Genomic DNA, 26722 nt, shown 5'->3' on the forward strand with positions numbered 1-26722 from the left:
TCCCAGGCAACATCCCCACGCTTACCTCAGCACTTCCACACCCAGTTTTCTTCTGCACTATCACAATGACTTCCAAGCTTCACAAGGGCAGAAGTCATTTATCTAAAAATGGTTAGATAAATCCTTCAGTTATTCACTGTCCTCTCACTTTCTGACACTTCTCTCCTGTCTATTTGTCCCAAGTAAGATTTTAAGCTGCTTAGGATACCTTTCAGGCTCTGAAGCTCTCCCCTAGTCACTGCCATTGCAGCTAATCCGGTAGGAGTTTTACGCATGTTTTGGCTCAGCTTAGATTAAAAAACGTCAATAGCTCTCTAGAAATGGGTTACACAGCATGAGATCTAATTTAAAAGATCCTGAAACAGGAGATAGGTTGTTAGAGATTTTAAGAGACAAGTCTTCACTTATCAGAGTCATATCATTCTGGCTGGAAGTGACCTCTGGAGGTCTCCCGTCCAACCTTCTGACATTTGGTCCCTCTGAGCCATCTTTCCCCCCATCTATGCAGGCCCTGTTGCTTCAGCCTCTCCTCAAAGGGCAGGTGCTCCAGCCCCTGGCCAGCTTGGTGGCTGTTGGACTTGCTCATTGCTCTTGACAGGAGGCCCAGAACAGATGTGCGATTCCACACGCGGTCTCACAAGGCAGGTATGCCTTGCTTGTTTATACACTGCTTTTGCATTACACCACCAGAAAGATCGGAGCTTCATCTCTTCCTCAGTCACCAGCAACAACAGAAGCATGGCTTACAATGAACAAAAAGAATTTTATTGGAACGTATACACACAGGGATAACAGAGGTATCTGAGTAATCAAATATGGAATGTTTAAGAAATTTAAAATAAATAAGGATACCAAGTTTTGCCAGTGCTAGGTCCAGCACCAATGTAAGTAAATGCCCTCTGAACAAGTCTGACTCTGAGGGGACCATCCCTGCAGAGCCTGTAAAGATTCCTACCACCAGAAAGTGGCCAATAATTTTGGAATACAAAGAGTCACAATAGTGCTTTCTACTGATGTGCATTCACACTGTTTATTCGCTACTTTCGTCTCTTATTTCTTTAATAATATCTATTAAATTCTGAAGTCCAAAAACATAACCCGTGTCTTGGCCCTCATGCACCACGCTATCTTCTCCATAGTACTTGCAGGTTGTGTGGGCAAAGTCTATCATACGGACATCAACAGTACTAGCAGTTGGTTTGTAGGCATATGCTCCTGCTGACTCATCTGACGATTCCTCTGAAAGGTCCTCTAAGTCCTCTGGGTCTGAGTCAACAGCAACTTCCTGCCTTTCCTTTCCATCATAAATGATCAGCAAGGAGCTTGAATAGAAGCGGTAAGACTCCTGCTTCTCTAGGACAGACTTGAGTTCAGCCAGTTTTTTAATAACAGATTCAAAGAGTTCCCTGCGCAGGTATTTGCCATTATGAAAGAACTGGTAAAGTGCTTCTTTAAATCCTTGGACTGAGAGTTTTCTTCCGTGGTATTTATTCATGAACATTAGCTGGCCAGTGCCTGCCTGGTAGACCTGCATATACAAACACAAGACAAGAAAAGGAATAGTTAAAATTGGTGGTAATACTGACTCAAAGCCTTGAAGGTGGGGGGGGACGGACGGGACTGGATGACAAACACAAACCAAAAAACAGACAGACATGCTACGGAAAGCTTTTACAAGATGACATACTACTCCTTAAAATTGCTCTGGCACAGTTACAGAAACTGTTAACAACAACAGATCCAGCAGTGTCTGTGAAACTCAGAGACATAGAGGAAGTGGAAAATTCCTTCAGTTTAGATTTGAGCTTTTCCACCAGGAACGTAAGAATGAGGCGTTTAAGTGAGATTAGGAAAGCTGCGGCCAAGATCTCCAAATTCAGGCTACAACTTGGACCACAGCCACTCATTCAGCTCATTACCTGCCTCTGCTCACAGGTGTACCAGTTGATTCCCAGAATGCTGAGCTCTAAGTGACAGCAAACACTCCAATATAAAAAACTAAGGTGTGCCCCATAATACTCTGTATTTAAAGAAGTCAGAGGTGCTCCTGCAGGAAGATTCCTTCCTATAGGAGAGTAGTCTATACACTACACAGCCTGATAATGCCTAAACATCTCAGTCAAATAAGGATTGCAGGTGCCTCCAAAGTTCCTCCTTGTTTACCAGCACAGGTCTATACTGGAAGGTGAACAATGAGCAGGCCCCGCTCAAATCCCAGCGCACTGTGGTTAGAAATGCAGCTCTCACACTTTCATTTCTGCCTTGTGTTTTTCTCCGAAGTTAGAGAGCTAAACACCAAACACGCCAATAGTCACGCTGTGGAACAATTCCTAGCAAACACTGCTGGCATTCCTGGAATCTACTGGATGGGAGGAGAGAGGCTTCGGAAAAGCCTCAAATACAAACAAGTTGTTTCCCATTTGTCACTCTAGGAATACAGAAACAAGTAAACAAAAAACTCAGGTGAAAGTCCATGCAACTCTATCTCCTTATTTGGCCATGAGTGTTATCACATTTACCAAGCCACTTCTCATCTGCACTTTGCAACAAGTCTACTTTAAGCAGTGAAAGATCTGTGGCTTTTCAAAGTCTACAAGACAGAACTGATTGGTTCTTAATATTCTGGCAAATCGCTGCATGCTTTATTCAAAATGCATATACTGGCAGAGCCTCCCTTCAGTTGTTTCCTACGCTACCCTGAAATGTTAATCAAATCAGTAATTCTACTACACAGTTTTGAATTGCCACTATTGTGCAGGAGACTGTTTTTGTGCTCAGAGAACACATTCACTGATGCAGAGTGCATGCTGCAGGCTGCTCCTGCAGATGCTGCCACCTTCAACTGATAAGCGATACCTAAAAGCCTCATTCCCCTTACTGAAGGAAATGAAGCACAGAATGTCAAGGATAGCAACACATGGGATGACTACATAAGCCCAAAACCCTGCCAACAGAAATGGGTGCCAGTCTTGCCCTACACATAATTAGTTTTCCTCTCACCTGCATGCCACAAACTCGGACTCCAATAACAGCTGATGTACTCTGCTGACACTTGCGAATTTGATTAGCCTTCTTCTCTTCTGACGCATCATCTCCATGTTGTCGGGTTCCCATCTTAAGGTCCAACACACATGGTACTTCGTATCGAGATGTTAGGTTTTCCAGCAAAATGAATTCTGATTAGTTAAGGAACAATCCTCACAATGAGGAATACAGGTCTTAAAACCATTACCACAGATTTTACAGTGGCACAGTCTTAACTTTAAGCATACCCAAAAACATGCCCAGTATATAGTAGCCTGTCAAAAATTAGTTACATAAATTTGGCATAAAGCAGAGTGGATATCTAGTTCCAGTTTTACTGATCTCTAGAGAAGACAGGTGAATTTCCACATTAAGTGGAAAAAAAGTAGCCAGGGTCATTAGAAATATAATCTGGCAGCTGACTTGGAATTATGAAGTACCTCCTGCCTAGCAAGAGACATTTTTTTGTGGGAAATGAAGATTTTGTGTGCTTTAGTTACCATTCAGAAACAGTGAAGCATCTTCACACCACCTCTGAAACACAGAAGCTAAAAAGCACTTCAGAACATCTGTAGTAATACCCTTCCAGAGATATCACACACTTCCATTTAGGTAATTTAATAATCATCTTCAGTGAAATGGTGAGGGTACCAGCCATGAAATGCTTTCTATTTTGAACAGTTTATTAGTCAGAGATGTTCTAGTAATCCATTGACTGAAACTACTCACACATAAGGAATTTGTTTACCTGAGTATATAGATACTAATATTTTTGCAGGATGTATTGGTTGCATCCAAGCCTGCATACAGCAAGATTTTTTTTCCACAGAATGCACAGGGTGGAGATGTTTGCCTACAGTTCCATAGCACAAAACCAGCATGCTTCAGGTTTCATGGATTCAGTCACTGTTTTTGCATTTCTCATGGTCCAGTTCTACATGATTGTTTATATTCAGCTTTTCTTTACCAGAAAGGCTCACTAAAAAGAGACTACTAGAAGCAGACAACTCCAGGCATTGGAATATCCTCTATATTTAAGAAGTTTCTGAAAAGGGAAAGATGACACTAGTTTTTAACATCACCAATACCAAAACAGTTACAAAAAGTGACAGAACTCTTCTCCTTTGAAAGCTGGCATTAGTAAACTGTTTTTGTGGAAGATCCCAAACACAGTATGCTGTAAAACCTGTCCACTAACTAATCCACAATTCGTAGATTTGAATTATCTGAATTTCCTAGCCTAGCTACTTTATTACATGCTGGAAAAGCCCATGTTCTGGAAAGAGCTGGCAATCCCTTCAAAGTCACCAAATAAATCACAGCTTCAGAGAGTCTCTCCAGATTGCAGTTAAGCCTGCTCTGTACTTTCATCTGGCATGTTCAAGAAATAAAAAGCAGAGCCCTACTCATTCCATTGTTATGAGGTATTTTCAAGAAAGGATACTGTATTGATTCCGGTGTTTTGCATTTTCCTTCATCCGCTGCAACTGCTGCTGATGACATTTCATGCTCCAAGGATTATGGTGTTTAAACTGTGAACTTACATTTCCTTTTTTCTCTACAGTATAATACAAGACTTCAGATTTCTTCAGCCATTCAAATTCTTCCTCCAATTTGTGACTAGAAAACAGAACAAAGCATCAAATTAGAGGTCAAATAGAAAAATAAGCACTTTAAAAAGGTTGCCAGTGGATTTAACTTTACAAACTATTTTGCTCACCTTCACTAACAGCTGGCATAAGCTTTATTTTGCTTTCTGTACAAGTGGACAAGTTGCCCATGAGTAATATTTCAACCTTTGTAAAGCTACTTCTGTATTAATATACATTAGCATATAGCCAAATATGTTACAAAATATGTACTAATTTTACTTATATATTCTTTACTTGCATGAATTACTTCCATGGAAGTAATGCAAGAAGTAGCGATATGGCTTAAGATTTATCCTTTGCTAAGGTCACTGTTTTTAGCACAATACATCACGGCTCACAGTTTATAGTGGGCACAATTTACATAGGTGAACAATGGGAAAAACATCACTAACACGGATAAAGCAGGATTCCCACAAAAGTATGCTGTAACACTGAGATAATTTTTGGTTTTTTTACAGCTATTGTGCTTTTGCAGGTGGGTTGGTTTTGTTGGCTTTTTTTTTTCTTTTTTGCAGAAACTTCAAAAATAACATTGGGAAACCTTTTTCAATTGACCACAGCAAAAAAAAAAAAAAAAAAAAAAAGACTCAACACACAACTGGGCTGAGGACATACTAGTTTCACTACTGAACCTGTCCACACGGAAGAGGTCAGGAAAAACAAAAGAAACGGGAAGAAATGAAAATGAAAGTTAAGAGTTCTGTAGAATTCTCTGGAATTCTGGAGACCAGATCCTAATTTGACAGCAAAAAATTTTATGCTTCAATGCTCCGCATTCCAGATCACCCTATCAAACTTACCTTTTCATTTTCTCCTCTTTCCTGTGCTGCCGGACCCATTCCTTAGACACTTTTTCATTTTCTAATAACATTGTCTTTTTGTTAGTCCATCGCAACAGCTTACTTTTGGGTTCACAGTCAGCATTATCTAAGTTTTCTAAGTTATCATGGTCCCCACTTAACGGATATGCTATTAGACATAAGTTTCCATCTTCATCCTCTTCAAAGCTGACCGACACCACACCTGAAGAGAGAAAGGACACAGACAGTTATGAATTGCTGAAGCGACAAGCAAGCCTTTTAGAACACATGATTTTACACTAAGAATATAGCAACTTTTGGTTTTTTTCTCTTACCCTGGTCCTTAGTTTCTATCTTGCCACAGGCCAAACCTCATCTGCCAACCTAACAAATATCAAAAGACCTAGACAAAAATGACACCTCACAAAAGACAATTCATCATATTGACAAAACAATGATACAAAAGGTTCTTTTCTCTCTCTGATGCAGTCAAATAAGAATCAAATAATAACAGGAGACAATTTCAATTAATAAAAGTTTTTATTAATTTAAAAAACCTGACTGGTCTGACCCTAAGTGAGATGTAAAACATTTGTTAACATCTTGTAGTGAAAAGTGACCTGCACAGAAAAAAACCCTCACATCAAAAGCTTTAAGTTTTGCATGACAGCAAAGCAAAAAGCACTTATCCAAACAAGATTTGGTTAATAGATCCCCAGGGGAAAGGAAAGATTTGCAAATAGAGCAAAACAAGGAAAATGTCACATTACAACAGAAACTAGTCCAAAAGCTTCCACTTAGAATCACCACGTTTAATTATACATTTTCTTCTCCTTTTTGGAATATATTTTATTGATACTGGTTATGCAGCAATCTTGTCAAATAAGTTAACAAAAATGCAATACAAAACAAATCTGTTTGTGGTACAGAAACATGGTGAACCTTGAAAGCATATTTTTTTTCTCATCTTCCCCTCAAGAGTCTCTAGAGCACTACATTGCATTTTAAGAGTCTTAGTGGAGCACTCTGACAGAGATGCGCTCAGTGCTACATTAGCCAGTTTCAGTGGTTAATGAAGAAACCATAACAATTGTCTGAATTGGTTTTAATTTTATTTTTCAGTCCTCTCTCTTTATTCTCAAATCAATCAGTCTGCACAGTTCTTGCAGCTCATCACTAGGCCAGAGGGGAGAGGTCTCGGCGAGAGATTGGCACTTCTGAGCTGGGCAGGCGGCTCCGAGACCTACAGTAGCTGGGGCAGGGAGCGCAGAAGCTCTGACTGACAGTCCTGCTGCCACAAAGGAAAGGACAACAGGAAAAAAGGGGGGAGCCAGCTAGCAAATGGCCTTTGGCTTTATCCTGGAAAAAATAACAGAGATGGACCAAGTGAGGCCCCTTACCCCTAAATCCCTCCCCACACTCCCCAAAAAGCCATATACACTAGTACAATTGTTCTATTACATTTTGAGAAGTATCATTCAAAGATCACATTTTCTTCCAGTCCAACAGAACTTGTAGTTACATGTCAAAAAGTCTCTTTAAGCGTGCAGGAAATATTAACTTTGAAACATCTCCTCTGAAGTCTTCTGCCAGTTTCACAAACAGTATGCAAAACTTCATCACCCTTATGGTTGTTAAAATCAATGTGCTTTAAAAAGCAACTCCATTTTAAAAAGTGCTTCAGACATATTATTTATTAATCACCAGGCAGCAGTTAATGGAATAGAGAAGGGAAAGAAAAGTGTTTCTGTTAACTAGCGCAATTCTTAGGAGAACTGGAATTTCCACTCCTACATAACATCTGACTCAGCCTCATCGCAGCTACTTGATCCTTCCCTACCTAAATGCCATGAATTTTCATTTCCTTAATGGCAGAAACAACACTGCAGATATTCAACAAGACACTTCACTGACATGTATTTATTGCGATCAAAATGAGTCTGAGGAAAAATCCAAAAACAAGAGAGACCACAACTAAGCTTACACAAAACAATCAACCAATCTTACCAAATCCCTGTAAACAAACATTAAACAAGTGGCAAAAAAAAAAAAAATTAGAAAGCCACAGAAAAAGCAGCAGAGAATTACTGAAAACATTCACAAGCTGTTAGCTACTTACCTGTGCCTAAGGGAGATATATGGGCTATCACCAGCAGAGTTGCTCTACTCTAATGCTGTTAGTCAGCCCAAACACCAACTTGGCAAGCATTTCCACCCTGCATCTCCACAGCCTGCCTCAGACAACATCAAAATACATGAAAAGAAAACCCTAAAATCTCTTCCACAGAGAAGAGATTTCAGAGATAACAGAGAGCACAGCACACTTTATTTACAGAAAGAAAAAGCCCAACCCCATCCTAAGGTTTAGTAACTTACCCTCATATTGCGGAGTGAATTTACGCATTTCTGTTGGGAGAGTCTCATAGAACTGGTGTTCTCTCTGAATAAGGGGTTTACAGATGGTCTTGTCATTAAACCGGAGGACACAGGAGTGTCCTCCAACCTGGTGGACAAAAGGCTCGAGCAGGACTCCCTTGGAATAGTGCTCCACTTCCATAGCTCCAAATGCTGGGCTCATCCTTGTAGCACATTAGACAGAAGAAGGCGACAGTAGTGAAGGCAGTTCAGAGCCAGAAGCCTCCGAGACCTGAAGGTGTTTATTCCGATTGAAAAGTCTGTTAAAACAAACACAAGAGAGCGCCGGGCCGTCAGCCTCCCCGCACGCTGAGGCCTGGGTAGGCAAGGCTGAGAGCCGCTGCCGGGTGGTGCCGCTAGCAAAGCCGGCCGCGAAGGCTCCTCCGAGCCGAGGGGAGCGGAGCGGAGCGGAGCGCGGCGCCGCTCGCTTTACAGAGGCGGCCGACTGCGGGCCCGCGCGGGGCGCAGCCAGGCAGGCACGCCGTGTCCCCGCCCCTCAGCGCGGCACAACCAATGGGAGCCTCCGTGGGGCGGGGCGGACAGCGCCGCGGGTCGCTCGCCCCGCCCCGCCCGGCCGCGCATGCGCATCGGCGGCGCTGGTCGGAGGGCGAGCCGCAGATAAACTCCTGGTGTGTTTTGTTTTGTTTAAATTAAAAAAACGTTGATGGCAATTCCTGGCGAGTCCTACTTCAAGTTACGCCTAACGCCCTCCAGCATCCGTTCACAGAGCCAGACACATCAGCGTTCGCAAGGATCCCTGCCTCCCCCGTGCTGAAGGTTAACAGCACACATCCCAGGCCCGCCAGAGAAATTCATAATTAAAACCAAGTTTACAGTTCCTCCCTTCCAGACAACGACAGCGATCACAGTAACCTGCCGAGGTCCAGGCTGAACACTTATTTCACCGATTTATTCACAACATGTCAGATATTTAAAGTATTCCATAGATGCTACCTTTTCAGTTGAAAAACATACTGCTAATAAGCCATTTTCCAAGAACTTAGTTTTGCGTAAGTACAGCAGAAGGCAGTGTTTTGTGCCATCTGCATCCAAAGGATCTGCTACTGTACCCCTGTGACTACACACCGCTCAGTTCTGGCCAACCTCCAGTTTCATGCAACTTCCACTTCAATACACAATTAAAGGAGCAAAGCTGAAAAAACAAAACATGACTGCCTTGGTCTGTACCTTCCAGTAAATTTTTAAGTCGAGTTGCTCTAATTTTAGACCCGAGCTTTAATCATTAACTTTTTGCAGCTAAAAACAACCTCATACTTATTTTGTCTGAAGATCATTACACGAACAATAATGCACTTAATTCAAAGAGACTACAAAGTGTTCTAGGTCACAGGTCTATTTTTATTTGTCCTCCTTAGATATTTAACAGCTTTACATTAACTGGAAAAGCAGAGACCTGCAGGCTTAAAGCAGCAGCGCTAACAGAACTACAGACCCCTGCAGCATGCCCTGTATGTAAGGGCATTAATTGAATTAAACAACTAAACTGCTTAAAGAAACAACAGATCGATCAATTGAACCCCAGCTCCTGGAATGTTTACCTGCACCTAAGGATAACAGATCAATAGTTTTACTCACTACACACCAGTTAGCTTCCCTACACACACACACACCCCTTCTTTCAATAGCCTTATTTGACAAAAAGTTACCAACTTTTTTTTTTTTTAAGAACGAATTATTTAATACGGAAAACAAAACTCACGCCCTCTCTGCACAAACAGGTAAAATTTAATCTGGAACAGTATTTCCCAGAAACAATACTCTCTTCTGATACTCTATATTTAAAATTAGAACAAAATCCGTAAGCTTTCCATCCCTATTTGTACTACTTTTAATTTCCTAGTATTTTTTTTTATAATGCAGCTACTGCATCCCCAGAACAGTTTCTCATATACCTCAGCATCAACAACTTGACAACTGGGAGACACACAGGTAAAAGCCTCTCCATTCCACGCCGTACACAAGCCGTTTCCAAAAACCTATTTAATTACGGCCAAGCCGAGCAACACTGCGGTGCCCAGAGAGTGTGGAAAGCCGTGTACCTTGGCCTGACCTCAAACCCCGGGCCGTCCAACCCAGCTCCGCAGCTGCCGCAGTCAGAAGGTGGCACTGTTAGTGCTTCAGAGTCACAGACCTGCTCGATGGCTCCCCAGGGTACCACCCACCCCAGGCAGGGCCGCACTGCTCCTCAGGTTACTCTCGACTGGAAGTTGGCTTACCAGCAGATACCTAACATACTTCACCTTCCACCAAACGCACACTTAGCAAGCCGCATGAGCTCCCGGGTAAGCTGTGACTGAGAGTTGCTTCCAATTTCTATTAGGGAAATTTTAAGCTTCAGTTTGTGTTTGTATAATGCACCAGTAATTTTACAAGTCTCAAGAGTTTTCATCAGGATTTCCTAGAGACAACAGTGCCTCCAGTCTTCTGGAATTTCCCAGGGAAAGCCAGAAGAGTGCCAGCTTTTACCGGGAAACACAGTTACATATGTACAAGATCCTGTGGTGACAGCTTGACACTGGCACAGCCACTTTTAACAGCACCACAGTACATCAGCATTACAAGAGCCACCCTTTCCAAGACAGCATTACCATTCTGTGGCCGCCTTTCTAATTACCCCTGATGTAGAGACACTGATAGGCAGCTGCAGCAATTCAAACTTAGAAAGTAGCTGCAACATCCCTTAACCTCAAACACCTAGTTAGTCCTAGTCCTGCAATCAGGGTTGCATCAGGAGTTCAGCCTTGTAGATGTTTATGCTATAGAAATGACTCTAGCAAGAAAGCATCTCTAACACAGACCATATACAACACCTTGTTTACCCAGCACATCTTCAGGGAGTTCATTAGTAACAGCTCAACTTGTTTGCTTTCACATATACCCAAGTGGTCTGGACAATACTTGCACATGGTGCACCACATTCACTCAGCAATGGAATTGCCAAACACAGAACTGGACAGGACTACTCATGCTACTTTACTGTTTCCTGAAAAAGTAACATCTGGCAGCACATCACACAGTGTAACTTCCCATTCAAGGGACAACAAAGCAAGTTTTTTATAGCTCTGATACTATAAAAATATCAGTTACGCAATATTTAGGCAGGACAACAGGACCTGGAGCACAGTTGTAGCACCCATCACAAATGCTTTGCACAACCTCAATTTGTAAATACCTTACTTCCACAAACAACCTCAGAAGTATGTCAAATTGGTTCCACTTCCTTAGAAATAAAAACTTTAACTGAAGACCAACAGCTTCAAGCGGCACTGATGTCAACCAGCAGAAGCACAATACAGTTCTTCACTGCCTTTCCTCTGATCCTACACCCAGTTTGTTTTCAATGCTCTTTGAGCAAGAAAGAGCACAGAACAGCTGGGTTTAGGCAGTTTTCCCAGATACCAAACACAGGCTCACTGTACCCTGCCCTTTTCCTCCTACGTGCTTTTAAGTGCCTTTGGTTAAGATCTTTTGTTCAAATGACATATCAGAAAAAAAATAGAAAAAAAAAGGCAGCAAATGTACTATTCCTTCACATGTCAAGCATTTTAAGAGAAAAAACTGACATAACTTGAAGGAAACAAATAAAAACTCATCTAGAGCAATATCATTCTTACAGTAAGCAGCAAAAGATGTTTAAAACCCAAATCTGTAAAACTGAAGTGACATGTACAGACATCTTATTCACGTGTGACAATGACCACTGAAAGAATATCACAATGAAGTCACATTTCCAGATTTTTAATATTAATCTCAGGTGACAGCATTCTTTGGAAGGTATTTCATGTCATTACAGACTCTCAACTTAGTCCCATATGTAACTGCATTAACGAACACATCCTCTGGAGAGCACAGCTCTCAGTTAAGCAGCAGGTCCTTCCTTTGTAACAATCTCAAAAATAACACCTCTTCCCAAAACTCTGTAATAGTAGAATTACTGATGCAGAGCTGCCCTCCTAATGAATCTGTTAAAACTGGGTTCTCTCAAGTGCAGACTTTTTACTTTGGGTGGTCAGTATCTGCAGCTCCAAATTGCCATAAATCAGCTTTACAGTGACAGAAATAGCAAGGCAGTAAAGCCTTCTGCCTGTCCTTTTCTCAGTTCACTGGCTAGTGCAAAGAGGAAGCTGACGGGGTAGCTACCTGCCAAGTTGAGCTGCTGCAGGATGCTATAAACCCTGCTGAACCAGACAAAGACAAGCCCCTTCCCAAGGTTCCAAGGAAACAGAGGAATGGCACAGCCAGCCAACAGGACCAAAAAAGAGTATCAGTGACCCATTAGAGAAGCCAAAGAGGAAGCTGCTTCAGCCCAAAGAATGCTCAGGAAGAAATGAATACCAGCTGAGAAAGGACATAGGAAGATACAGATATCAATGCGGAAAGTATATGGTATGTTTGTGAGAGCCCACCACGTTTCATGCATAAAATTCAAAAGGTATCTCAGGTCTGAGTTGGTAAGTCATTACAATGCTCAAAGAGAACAACCCTTCACAACTGAAGCAAAATAAACACACTTTAAGAACCTACTACCCCTATGAAACTGGAATAGTTACAGGAATTTTACAAGTCCTTATGTGAGCAAACTACACATTTCATTACCTGCTACTTTACAAATAGCAAGGTACGTTCCTTGAATCAAAGAATACAAAATACAAAGCAGAGGATGCAACATCAGAATATTAATAATGTTATGTATGTTAAACATGCTCAGGCTTATAGTTCTTGCACAACTTGTGATTGATTTTGATGAAAAGCAATGCCATTCCTCTACACATAACACTATTTCATTAGCCAATTTGCCCAGTCTAACATTGGTAAGGAATTGCTTCTAACATTCACTTTAGTTGCTGCTTGACTCATGAATTGAAGTTACTCTGATGTGTTCCACTCCAGAAGCTCTTAAGACTAGAATGGAGATACTCAAATCCTCTACTGACCAGTCAGCTGCCTTAAACCAGTATCAGAAATACAGAATTATATTTTAAAGATGAACTGCATATAGATTAGAGAGCAAACCCCATACAATAAATGTTTTTAATTCTTAAATGAATGCAGAGGTCTTTTTTCTGTTATCACAACTGTTTTAATAGATTCCTAACTTTGAGGATGCATTATACCTCTAAATAAAATGCCAAGTCCCACACTAGGATGCTTTTGAAGCCTTTTGTATGTTCAACAGTAACAATATAACTAAGTTTAAGCAATAAAAGCTATAGTTTCTAACTTTTTATCTCATTACAGTACAAATGCTGAGCCTGCATAATAATGTGCTCATATGAATCCTATGGTTTTGGAAAAAGCCTTAAGAGCAGTCTTAAATCCTGCACGATTACAGGAAGCAAACACTTATTCTGGTAACTAATTTTAAGGAAAAAGTTTATCTTCAGTAAAAAAGTGCATTGACATGCTCAATTATCAGATTTTTTTTTTCGTTGTAAACAAAACCCTGTCCCCCAAACAGCAAGTAATGCAATTTTAATACAGCAGACTTAATACTTTTCAACATTGTGGGGGGAATAGTGCCATGATATCAAGTGGGGGCCAGAGGGAAGACACCACCCAGGTGAGCATACTGCTTTTTAGTTGTCTCATTTTCTGTTTACCCTAAATGCAAGAACAAAATATGACACAACATGCTGTAGGTCTGCAACACTCACTAACAAATTTGGCTCATGTCTGGAAATACCCAGACTCAAAAGGTACAGAAAACTACTTCATTGAGCTTACTTTAAAAGAAAGACTAGAGTAGAAAAATCCCTTCTTTTTCATTAAGTATAACCTTAAATCAAGTGGTTGTGATGGTAATAAAAAAAATAAAAAAAAGAGTATGCTGAGCTATAAGTTTCTATGCAAGTCAGGGTTATTTAAGCTCTTCTGCAGCAAATCAATCAATGTAACAATCATTAAGTTATCTCCACATGACTTGTACTCAGAGATGAGTAAGCATGAGGTTTTGTACAAATACTTAGCAGGAACACTTGCAAACCCAAGAGTAAAATACCGAGTCCTCCACAGCTACATATTGAGACTACATGTGCATTCCCTTTCCAAGCAGAAATACTTTTGCTATAGCCTTCACTGGTAAATCATGAGGGTGATGAGAGTCAGACACTGTCATGATGAATCTATCGTGATCACCTACAGATATAAAAAGCCAAAAAAGAGCAGATTATTCTTGTTGAATGTAGGGTGCTTGGGCTAGACCAATAAAAGAAACCATCTGCTTGTTGAAGTGCTGATATAATGCAATATTCTCCCCTTTTTTTTAATCTGTCCTTATTAAATGGCTAGTAACTGCAGCACCTCATCACTGTAGTTGGAAAAATGAAAGAACTTCTCCAGATAAAAAGGAGAAAAAAATTCCTTGAATTAATTTACTGAATCACACAAAACAGACTGAATCTAGAAACCCAGAATTATACATGAACTCATGCACAAAGTTTCTACAAAACATGTTTGCAAAACCCTTTGGGAACGTGACAGAGCTAACTGGACAGCAGTCTTGGCCCATCAAGGTAGAAAGGTAATCCTAATTTTAACCTTAGACTGCGAACAAAAGATTCCCACCAAGAAAGAATGCATGCTTATTATCGGGTGGAAAGTATGTATTCATCTGTTCAATAAATTAAAACAGCAGCCCTTTTGCCCTCCTCCACACCAATTACAGGAACTCCCTGTATTTTGTATGCATTTTTCCTGCTGGATTATTGGAGGAATTTAACAATAAAATTCAGTAACATCCACTGGCATTAGATTTTAAGAAAATGTGATGCTCTGTGCCAGAGCTCATCTATCACTGGCACATGACAAGCCAGTCACAAACACAGCTGAAATAGTATTTAGGTTTTTTAAAAATGTTCCAACATTTTTGTAAACATTTAACAGTTTAACATACCTTCAAAAACATTAAATAATTAAAAACTCTCTAGGCAGTTTAAAACTGCAGAAGAACATCCTGAAATGCCCAAGGTTCTTCTGAGGACCTCAGGTCAGGCATGTCACACCTAAAGGTACTACTCCTCCCCATCTTTTTCCCCCTCCACTGAAAGGTGAGGGAGGACAGTCCAACACCGGCTACAATGGCAAAGGACTCCCAAGTGCTACATTCAAGATCCTGTTCTTCTGTGAACTTCTCAAGAGTGTAAGCCAGCACCCTTAGAGATTCTTTTTTAACAAAAAGAGCATCAGGCCTTTTCTATCCACTAAGAATTTTGTCTATAATATAGAAAGACAATGCACTGAGACGCTGAAAGATGTATAGAAAGATGCACTCTTTCAGCACAAAACAAATTCTTTTAAACCAGCAACATGGTTTACGCTACCTCCTTTTATACTCTAAACATGGAGGTCTAGTTCTGACTTCCTTTAAATATAACCCAAATACAACAGTAGTTACTACGAGAAATAAACACTGCCACACAGGTTACAACATGTATTTACACCTGTAAATTTAACACCACAGCTGCAGAGCCACCTCTTGTAGCAAATACCAAAGATACTTTTGAATACAACTTTAACAGATGAAACTAAGAATTATGAAACGTTAGGCATAACATATTAAGGGAGCAAACTATAAACAAAAAAATCTGAAGCTGCATAATGCTCTACTATTGTTGTTCATGCACAGCCATTAACCCTATCTTCCTTAAATCAGTTCTGCATTACCAGGAGACACCCAGTTCCCCAATCCTGTTGTCTGGGAAAGCAAGGCAAGTAACCAAGGCGGTCTCCAAGAGCTTCTAGCTTTTTCTTAACAGAAGCACACACAGCAGCCCCTCAGCTGCAATTTCATAAACCTCAGTGAGGAGGTAATGCACTTAGTACAACTAACATTTCAAGATCCCCAAAAGCAACAGCTTTCAGCTTCCCCTACACCATTTGTAATCTGCAAGTTTAACAACTATATACACAAAGCTCTGGAGAAATGCCAGAGTTTTACTTCTCAAGTAAAAGCTATTTTATCTCCCTAGAACTAAAATAAAGCCAAGTTACAGGTTACTAAGCATATTCAGCCAGAAAAAAGCATGCAATTCTGACCCATGCAGTTTTTCCAGGGATTGTGTAATTTAAGAACTAGTCTCTTTTCCAAGTAAAAATGCCATGGAAACTAAGAAACCTGAACCACCAAAACTAAGCTACTTAAACTTCCTATTTAGAAACTGATCCATCTTAAAACAGTGTTCTGGCACCAGCGGCTAAAAACACCAGTTGCTATAAAAAGACAATACTGCCCTTTGTCATGGAGAAACCAAAATAGCATTCAGCCTTTAATCTTCTGAAAATATGACAGCAAGAGCTAAATTGTGTGGATTACACACATGAAAGTGTTATTCAAGACACCAAAGCCCCCAGAAATTCCAGCATTAAGATTAAAATAAATCCAAGGCTATGCCTTTTTCATTACCATGAATTTAGCAGTCTGGGAACTGTATTTCTAGCCACTCAATAGAAGAACATGGTATCTTTGTGACTGGCCCTTGAGTTGTGACCAAGTTGCCATATATGAGAAGTTGCTCAAGAGGACAACGGTCAAGTCCTGTTCGAAGGTCACATTCACTTAACTACATAAAGGTTTTCTTTGTCTGTATTCCCTTCAGAAATCCCAATCCCTAATACTTTTTAAACCATTAAGAACTAGCAGCCCACAGGACAAGATCATTAAATTTAAGCTTAGATGCCCAAATCCTACAATCCAGTCTAACTCCTTAAGCAAAAATTTCCAGAGGAGCACAATGCAAAGATCACCTATAAATAAACTATTACAGGAAGAATGGTGCCCAAAATGCAGTTACACGTTTCATCCATCCCATTCATGTGTATATTCATCTATACCATCAACATACTTCAAATGAAGAAGTTTAGTCCCCTTTTGTAGAAGATGCTTAAAAAGTAGCCCAGAAGGAGATAGTCATCAGACTTGAAATGCCCATCCACATTTTTAACTATAATTCTTCAAGTGTAAGTTCCAAGACTTTACTTCTGATGATCATGACAGATGGAGTTTTTGCTCCAGACCAGCTCAAGTTCATGAGATGCATTTAATGTATCTTTTAAAATTGTATTTATGTTTCAAAACACTTCAAACTACTGAAAATACATCTCAAAACAGATAACACAACCCAGACTCGTATCTTAAAGGGAAGAGTTTATACGATTCAGTGCCCTCTACATGCTCTTTCCCTAAAAAGTTATGAAAATAACTGGGTCCTAAGACCTTGAACATATAGCTCCTTCCAGGACGACTGAGCAATTATAGAAGTTCAAACCCAAACCCCAGAAAATAATTTCACTGTGCATCTTGCTAAACTGCAGCAGATTGGACATAAGCAACTAAGGACAGGAGAGGATTCTTACAAGACAGACTGATGTGGTGCAACAAAACCATGGGGAAAGTCGTGAATGTTTCCTCTGGTAAATGTAACTTATTTCAAGCACAGTTTCCCCTAGTAAAAGGGACAAGGACCTTTTGTACAAGCACACCTGCACAGTACTTAAAAAATGCCTTTAAAAAAAATTATTTACGTATTTCATGTTTCATCTTTCAGTGATCTCATAATACACCATCTGGGACCAATTACAGGCTCACCATAATAATCACTGTCAAAGAATTAATCCATTTTAATCTCATACAGTTCACATATTCAAACAGCAGTACAAAAGCACTTGAAGAAGAATCTTATCAATTCCAGTAATCTGTAACAGGGAGCTTTTGCAGGGCTTGGCTGTATTGGTCTTGTCCCCACCACAGGCTGAAACACATTTAATGACGCAAAAAGAGCTAGCTAGCTAGTTTTAGTAGCCCAGCTAATGGGACACAACTATAGTAAGTCTTATTCCCTTAAACACATCTGTTGCTTTACAGGCAATTTTTATAGCAGCCAGTGACTCCACAGCACAAGCAAGTGTGGTCTGCACAATAGCCTTCAAAGAGAAACCATCACTACCCAAAAAGGGAAGACTCAGACAGGATGATTGCCAAAAACCTATTTTCTCTTCAAAAACCTGCAATACAGCACCGCCATCAACACAGTGCTCATGTTCCAATTCTGTATTTCTAAAAAACAGCATACTCAGGAAAAAAAATAATTTCAAGTCGTCAAGCTTATGAAAGACCATTTTATTTTTTGGAAGCAAACCATGCATAATGATGTTAAATCATTATTTGCACTTTAAAGCAAGAAATCACCATTCAGCATTTACATTTAAATACACAAAAGGTTTTGTTTCAACAGAACAACTGGAAGACAGTCCTCCTCTCACCGCACTGACTCTCACCACACAACTCAGTGCAGCTCAATCAGCACTTACTTCGTTTACCCCTCATCCTTGAGACACTACTTATTTCCATGAATTCTGAAATGATTCTCCAAACCATTTTGTTCCCTCCCCATCTTGAGCTATACCCTCAACTGTAATATTCACAGATGTCTCTTCAGAAAACTGACTGGTTCCATTAAGCCAGATCCGTATTTTTTCCTAAGTTAGCTTGAACAGATTCCCAGTTACAATGCTAGTTAATATCAGTATGAGCACATCCACATACCAATTTAACCTCATATCTCCAGTTAAATTGAATCAACCTTCTGAAAGAGCTAGCACCTCAGAGACATCAAGATGATGCTTATCATGTCAGCAGTTTCACTTCTCATCTTTCTAACAAGGAACTACATTAATCTAATTGATGTCACCAACTGATGACTTCTGGAAAAAGATATGAAAAAGGAAAAGAGCAAATGTTAAAAGAAAGAGGTCATCTTCAATAAGCATGAAACTAGGCAGCACCCACAATTCCTGCTAAGGTTCCAGGCACTCTAGAAAATTTCTGCATCACAGCCCTGCACAGCTATTTGGGTATGCTCAAAGCCCTCTGTGCTTCAAGAAAATAAAATGAACATTTTTGCTGTGCTCATTCTAATACAGATTCTGGCACAAACCCCCCAAACCCTTGCTGCTTCTAAGTGTGATTTTCTGAGGAAAAATAGCCTAAATAATTGCATCTTCTGTCCTTGAGCTTGTTCACCATAAATCTCAACAACCTACAGCATCATTAACCAGTTTCAGCAAGTCACCCAAATCTTTTTTTCCAGTTTGGATGTCAACACAGCAGGACAGAAGACAGGGACCAAGAGAGGCAGTAGAGCTGAAAGGCCGCTGCGTGAATTCAGTACTTACCTGTTCTGTTTGGGCTATTAACTGGCTGATGAGCACGTACACAGCTCCAAACCAGGACCGCCTGTGCTGTCTCTTGCCCAACCATTCATCATGGTATGTGCACAGAGTTTGTCTTCATAAAGCAGGACTCTCAGTGGTCAAAACCATTTTATGAGCAAGCCTTTCTTTTTCCCATAAAACAATGCAAAACTGGGTACTAACTGGTTCCAGCTATCTCCAACAGACAATCCTCCATATGTGCCAGCAATCCAGACACAGGGTCATCAAAGACTGCAGGTTAAATATCCGATAAGCAGTAGTGTGAAAGAGTACTTTCTGTACCTATTACAAAGATTATCATTACCTTATTCTAACACAGACTGTCTTCCTGAGACAGAGTCAGGACTTCAAAGACTTAGTGCTACACAAGTCAAGAATTTGCAAAAGATTGCAGTGATGATTTCAAGCTCCTAAACACCCAATTAAACACAACCAATGTTGGACCTTCATCTGACCAAACAATTTTGCTTATATTATGTCTTCCAGTATTTCAGACTTTGCAGGAGAAATTTCTAGCTACTTACAGCACATGAGATTGTGTCATACAGCTTTTTGCAAAAGGGCGGAAGAAAGAATTATTTTGAAACAGAATAGTTATTATGAGAGGCACAAAAATAACAACCTAATAAGGTATTTCTAACAAAAGCTGTAGAAACGCACATTTGCAGTTATACCTTAACACTCTAAAATGTAGCCTCTTAATATTTGAAAACTACCCCTATATTGTTTCAAAGATCAACCACCTTGGGCAAGACAGAAAGCCAGATAAAAGAATTAGCAAGAGGAAAAATCCTCTCCCCGCAATGGAAAATTTTCATCTCTTCAAGCAAGGCACAGAGATGCTCAACCGGACCTGCGTTGCCTGGAGACCAACCGCAGCTTCTTGCCAACAGGGACGAGCTAAACATCAGCAAATTCAACAACTGATAAGTGGATGAACTGAATGAGAGGCAGCAAGTTTTTTCCACACACCAGTGTAAAAACCTGACAGCTTTCAGATAATGGTTCTACCCCATGCTCACTAGATACACAAGAATTATTATCAATGTAAAATGTCAGCCTAATTAAGCTTCAAACTCCACTGTACTTAGCTCTTACCCCCACACTTCTGGGTACAGCTAGAGCAGTAGAGTGCATTCAAGTAAAAATTTTTAGTTGCAACTCAATTTCTGCCTTTTCAATCTTTTGATGCAGTACCTGAACTTTTGGAATACGTTCCTACTCATTAAACAACTTCTGTGTTTAAGCATTGGTGCAGAAACATTAAGAAAACCAATGAACTACATCAAAAAGGAAGAAGCTACACCTCGGCTTAGCATTGAAAACCACATCAAATCATGCTTCACTTCAAAACCTTGCCTTTGCTCCTAGCCTTTCCCAACATGCAGCCCCCTGGGCAGGACAGCATCAGAAGCGTTACTGAGGAGACACTTGTTTTGCCTATTCTGGACCTGGAACTGCTCCCGACCTCAGGCAGGCACCAACTCAGCTGTGGGAGCAGCACTCCTGACCTCCCAGAGAAACACCTCGGCTGTCTCCCAATCTTTAAACACCATCAGATGAGAATCATCAAAAGTAACTAGTATTTAATACCAGTTACTCCAGAATTTCCCCAGACCTCATCTAACTCAATTCACTGAAAGTATTCAGACACTAAAGAATTAAAGATTTTTAAGAGTGACTTCTATTTAATTTAACCCTGTAGATGCAATATCCTTGTGGAATTTATGTCGCTAGTGAAGTAGGTCTTCCACCATCAACGTGACAGCATACACTTCTCTGCCTCCACCTATTCCTAAACCAGAATGGCATACCCCAGCACCATAGCTGACAGACTGAGACACCCTTAGTGCCTCAAGGTTTACACCCTTCCCCTACCCTTTAAAAGAAAAAACATCCCAAAAATATCCTCTCATGCTCCCCAGTTATCAGAGGACAACTAAAGTACCACCATACCAGTGACCTGGCTGGAAGCCCATCCACTGACAGGCAGCAAAGAGTTTCTTTCTTTAATATCTTTTCTCATCCTGTTTTTTCAAAACCACATGCCTGACAAATCTAAAGTCTTCCCTGCAAGCAACTAGTAGGGAAAGAATTTCTGACTGCACAAAGCCCAGTATTCATATGACTGACTCCTTCCCAAGTTACCATACCACATGGTCCTGATGGCTCTGATCTACCTTTCCTCAAGAAGCAACAACAACATAAAGCTTACATTACTTGTATGACCACAGTATACAGACAAGGTAACAGATTATTACTTTAGAAAGGTATAAACAGCAAAGACAGTAAAGGTAGGAAAACAGCTTTTCAATTAAATGAATTAATATAAATTTATGAAAAGCTGCCTGGCCAAGTTTAAGGTCTGAAATTTTTACAAACAAGTACATACGAATGGCTGTAATCCTTCCCTGAAATCCTTCCCACGACCCTTAACCAGGAGACACTTCTGAGCACTTAAGATAACTCGTTTTTGAAGAAACTTTTCTGAATTCTGGCAGTTAAATCATTGGGTTCTTCCTCATTTAGTAATATACTTTAATCAAGAAAAAAATATAACAACAAGCTGGAAGATGCTAAACAGGCCAAATGTAAACAAATTAATCAGTACATTTTAAAAATACACATATTCGTGTGTAGATGCATGTGTATATAAACCCAGTTTCCATTCCTTAATGTTATTGTAAGTCCTTAAAATATGCAAATTAATTTCAACCTAAAGACAATTTTACAGTTTCAAATAGCTTTTATCTTATATAAGCAAAGTTATGAGTAAAGATGCCAACTCTTCAACATTTAAAAGGCAAAATAACCCTGACCTTGTTATTCTCAAGTGTTAAATTTGAACTGTCCTACATTCACTTCACTGTTACGTGTTGAGTAATGACCAGGAGCACAACATCTGACTGAAAAGTTAAAACAAACTCATGTTAGCTTTAATGTTCCAGAACTAAATATTAAAGCAAAATTCTACTTATTTGACACAGAACTGCCCCCTTAGATGTTCATGAGTCTAAAAAACCATATGGGTGCTGCATTCATTTCTAAAACACCTGAATATATGGGACACATTAGGCACTGTGTCAAAAAAATAAAAAGACAGGCTAGAATTAGAGGGCAATTAAATTCCAGCATATATCAGGAAAGATATCAGGGTTAAACACGTGTACTCTTCACAGTGGAATTAAAACCAAGGATGTATCAGGGTGTAACTACCAACAGGCTGTTATTCTATCGACAATGATAACATTTATTTTCTTAAGCAGTATGCCGATTTCCGAAGCCTCAACCGGAAGTTTAAGAGCCTGAGGGCCCCAAGCCATGTTAATAAGGTATTATAAACCTATGATGCTCAGAACAGCTCGTAACATCACCCAGTACTTCCGTTTTACACAGAAAAAGGGTATTCGTGAGCAGCACGTCCAATTATGCACACATCCCGAAGCACCCTTTTTTCGTTTTGTAATATTACCAAATGTATGAAATAGTCGTCAAACCTGCACCACAGCCATCACCCGGGCAAAACGGAAACCAACGTCTTATGATTCAGACAGACGAGAACTGCTGAGTAACAGCAAGGGGCGACAACCAGCGCCGGGGTCACCCAGCCACGTAAGACGGCATAACTGCGGCCCCCCCCGCCCCGAGCCAGGACCGGCGCTGCCGAAAGCTTCCCGCCCCGGTAACCCCCATCGCCGCCCTGCAGAGCCCCGCGGGGGAGGGCAGGGCTCGGCAGGAAGCTCGATTCGGTGTGCGAACGAGGATGCTCCGTGAACGCTGTCGTCGTCCCCCACATCCTGGACCAAACTCGCATCCCCCGGGGGTGATGCCAGGCCAGAGCCCTACTCCCTCCTCCCCCCCGGGGAAAACAGGGCATTGCCCCCCTCCCTTCCCGCTGGGCCCGGGCAATGCCCCTCCCCCTACCGCCGCCACAGGCCCGCGGCTGCCGCCGAGCATCCCCAGCGGGAAGCCGGGAAGCCGCCTACCCTCCGCCTCCGCCAGGCCAGGCACAGACCCCCCGCGGCGGGCGGGGCTGGGGCCTGCAGAGGCAGGGCCCCGCCGCGCCTCACACGCCAGCGGCAGCCCCCGGCCACCCCCTCAGAGCCGACCGCCCCGGGGGAGGGTGGGGCCGGCGGCGGGTTCGCCGAGAAGCCCGCGGCGCCGAGCGCGCCGGCCGGCAGGCCCGGAAGAGCGGCGGGACGCGCCCGTTACCTGCTGTCAGGCCAGCGCCGGCGGCGGCTTCGCCTCTTTTGTTCCTCAGACGTCAAAATGGCGGCGCGGAGCGGGGCCGGCTCTCCCCCACCCCAGCACGCCCCGCCCTCCCGCCCGCCTCCCTATTGGCTCGGCCCGCAACGCCGCGCGCTGATTGGGCGGCCGCCAGCGCCGCAGTTGCTAGGGGAGCCGGAGCGGGCGGCGGGCGCGGGGCTGGGGCTCCGCAAGCCCGGGCAGCGCTTGACCCCTCGGGGCCTCGCCGTCCTCGCTCTGCAGCCCGGCCGGGCGGCGCACCCCTCCCGCGGAAACCGCGGAGCGTGGGGGGGTTGGCCGGCCTGCTTCGTAGAGTCCGGGTCTGGGAAGCAGGACCGCGGGGAGAAGCAGCCCCTCCGTGGCTCCCAGCCTCCGCGCGGGACCTGCCTCAGCTTTGCGAGGCGAACACGGGACGTGGCCTCCACCTTTGTGAGGCAAACGCCTCCGCCCCAGGTGGCCCCGCCGTGTGCCCTGCCTTGTCCCCCTCTTGCCCTCAGCCTGATGCCAGCCCTGTGCGGGGTGGGTTGGGTTTTCTCTTCCTGCCCCTTAACGATCTTTGGAGTTACACCTCCTTGACTTGCAGGCCGCAGGAGCCATCGGTAGGGCTCTGGTTAACTTTGCCTCAGTGCCTGCTTGAAAACGGTGTATCTCTGTTCGTGTGCGGCACACGCCGTTAGTTTGGATGTGACCGGGGCCTGGCTGCAGGGGGGTTTGCTGCTCACCCCGCTGAGGCGGCAGAGGAAGAGCATCTGTCGAGTCCTTGAAGCAGAGGAGGCTCATGGGGCCGTACGCTTGAGCTCACCCGTTAGTTCTGCGTTTCTGTTCCTGTACCACCAAAAACCTCGTTCAGGCATATACAGCTGAAAGTCCCAGAAGCTCCCCCTACTCAGCTTTACCCTGAATGACTTCTCGGAGCCGGTGGCGTCGTGTTTTAAATGTCATCGCAGTTGTCGGGCTTTGCATGCAAGCCCGTGAATGCGCCTGCCACCACAGAGCCACCAACAGAGCCACCATCGTTGTAAGGAAAAAAGACTGAATAATGAGATTATTGCAGTTTAAATTACTAAGCAACAGTCTCTCTGACAATAAACTTAGTAACGCTCTGCCATCTATTTAATCACACTAATGAGACAGAACAACTCCACTTAGATACAAATTACTCTGCATTTCATTTAAATAAAGGTCAGAGAGCTAAAAGCCACACAAGCCACCACAATTCTGCTGTACAACGCACCCAGCAAAAGGCATCCTTTGTTTCCAGAAGGGACCCAGCCTTTCTGGCCACGGGCTGCCGAGGCAGGGCTGCGCACACAGAGCATCTCGCTCAAACCTCCCATCTCTGCTCCCCGACTGCTGGCCCCTAGGTAGGCCCAGGGCCTGTCTGGCTTGGGAACGGCTCCTTGGTTTGGAGGGGTGAACACTGGTTCACCAAAGAGATAGGGCAAGAGATCTCAGATTTCTCCTTGTTCTAAAGTACAAGCACGCGTACAGTCTTGTGTAAGAAACAATTATACCCCCTGGTTCTCACTGCTTAAAATACGCCTCTCTTGTCCATCAGGCTGACAGTCAAAGCCACGCAGGGCTGCCTGTTGAGAGTCTCCTCATTTATCTGGCTGGCACCATCATTATTTTCTTAATTTCAAAATCTGTTTTCGTATGTGTCTCTCACCATTTAAAACTGGTGACTTTCTTTGGATATTTAAAGATTTTGTTTTAAATCCATGCCTCTTTGGGCTGAAGCTGGTCGTGAGAGAGCAAGTCTGTAATTTATTCAAGAGACTGGCAGTTACGGCTGGAGATTATTGACACATGCTACTAGTTTTAATCTTCGTTTGCAAGCCCAGAGCTGGTCCAGGGCTCACGTCTGATTTATGTTCCCCAGCCATGGGGAGAGGGGAGCTGAGGTGCCACCTGATGGGACCCCTCCCCAGTGAGTGGCTGCACGATCCCTACAGAGGCTGGGAATATTCCCACATGCTCATTGGGAAGCATTAGGTTTCCTCAAGCCTTGCTCCTCGCTATGCTTCTTTCCATTCCTCTTAATTAGTGAGGGAGCAATTCCAGGCTATGCCAGGCACTCAGCCATCTCCTTCCTCGCCCGCGATCAGCTTCCCTGATACAGTTCATGCCTGTAATAAGACGTCAACATTGACCTCAGCTTGGCAAGCCTTTCATTCCCCCACTGCCCTTGCCTGCACACGGCTCATGTTCACTTCCTAAACTTCCAGCTCCCCATCCCATCAGCTCTAGGATGAACCTCCAGCTAACCATGCCCCCAGACACACAAGCAAGGCTGATCCTTTGGCTGCCTGGCACTCCAGCTGACCCCTCACCACCTCTTGAGAACATTTCACCCTGAGCAGTGACATGAGGCTGTTGAATATAAGACGCTTAGCTCTAGGAGTCACTGCAATAGCAATGCTTGCTCCTCAGCACTCCTCCTTGCCGAGACAAAGGAGATGCAGTGTTTAAGCTGGTGAGGATCTGCTCATGCAGGCAGGCAGAAAGGTGCCTGTTTCTCCCACTGCCAAAATAATTCACAAAATGATTAGGCAATAACATCATGCTTCCACAAACACCTTCCTCTCACTTGTGTGCACTGTGTGTGCATGTGTATATATATATATATAAATTTTTAAAGAGCTGGTGAAAAGTGCCAGATTGACAGTTAAAGGAACAAGCACTTCGCGTTATTTACAGAACTGGTACAATATACGAAGTGGCAGAGCATACTTCTCCCTCTTGGGCTATGTCAAATGCACTATCCATAGAAGACACCCTTGAGCACAAAGTTCATGCATATTCATTTTTTTCTCCTGATATGGAACTAGGAACTGTTCCTTTTACAGGCAACAGGGGACTGTTATGGAGTTCCCTAGTTCAATATTATTCTTGCCATGATGAGCATTGCAAAATTTTGTTTATATGAAAACTGAGACCCTGAATCAGAAAATATAACCCCCCCAAAATTCAGCCACTTGTCACCAAATCAGCCCAGTTCCAACCCAATACAGTTTTCTAACTGCATAGTCCTCACCCACAGTCTTAATCCTGTGCTTTGTCTGCATGGTGTGGTCCATGCCATTTTTATCGTGCCTGTGGTAGTTCAAATTAATGCACATGGTTCTAGTTATTATTTACTTGCAAAACATTTCATCAGACAATGTGTCTGATTCAGGACTCAAAAAGCCAGGCCACTAAAGAAGGACAGCACTTAATTTAATGAAGTAGCAGGGAAATGTCATGCTTTAAAGATGTCGTGCATGGAAATAGATTCCATGCTCTATCCTCAGTCCTCTCAGGGTCAAAAATAATAATTATGAGAATGGAGCTGGAAGAAGAAGGGTAACGATGAGT

General features: G+C 42.5%; 1 protein-coding gene across 1 annotated transcript; it reads right to left on the minus strand.

The window, feature by feature from the left end:
- Window positions 1–743: 743 nt before the first annotated feature.
- IP6K2 (inositol hexakisphosphate kinase 2) lies at window positions 744–23429 on the minus strand. Its single transcript, XM_075053601.1, has 6 exons — window positions 23333–23429; window positions 7853–8151; window positions 5477–5699; window positions 4469–4644; window positions 3001–3176; window positions 744–1528 (listed from the first exon to the last, which is right to left on the minus strand). Exons 2-6 carry the CDS (start codon window positions 8052–8054, stop codon window positions 1031–1033), a joined length of 1275 nt encoding a protein of 424 aa, XP_074909702.1. The 5' UTR covers window positions 8055–8151; window positions 23333–23429; the 3' UTR covers window positions 744–1030.
- Between the last annotated feature and the right edge of the window lie 3293 nt (window positions 23430–26722).

This window comes from Buteo buteo, chromosome 21 (assembly GCF_964188355.1).
Source record: "Buteo buteo chromosome 21, bButBut1.hap1.1, whole genome shotgun sequence".
NCBI lineage: Eukaryota > Metazoa > Chordata > Aves > Accipitriformes > Accipitridae > Buteo > Buteo buteo.

What these genes read in the sequence shown, in the direction of transcription:
- IP6K2 (XM_075053601.1), bottom strand. Translation starts at nt 8,054, where the DNA reads ATGAGCCCAGCATTTGGAGCTATGGAAGTGGAGCACTATTCCAAGGGA. An exon ending in ATTCACTCCGCAATATGAGG is followed by an intron (nt 5,700 to 7,852) that starts GTAAGTTACTAA and finishes TTCTCTCTTCAG; the next exon opens with GTGTGGTGTCGGTCAGCTTT. An exon ending in AAAGAGGAGAAAATGAAAAG is followed by an intron (nt 4,645 to 5,476) that starts GTAAGTTTGATA and finishes TCTGTTTTCTAG; the next exon opens with TCACAAATTGGAGGAAGAAT.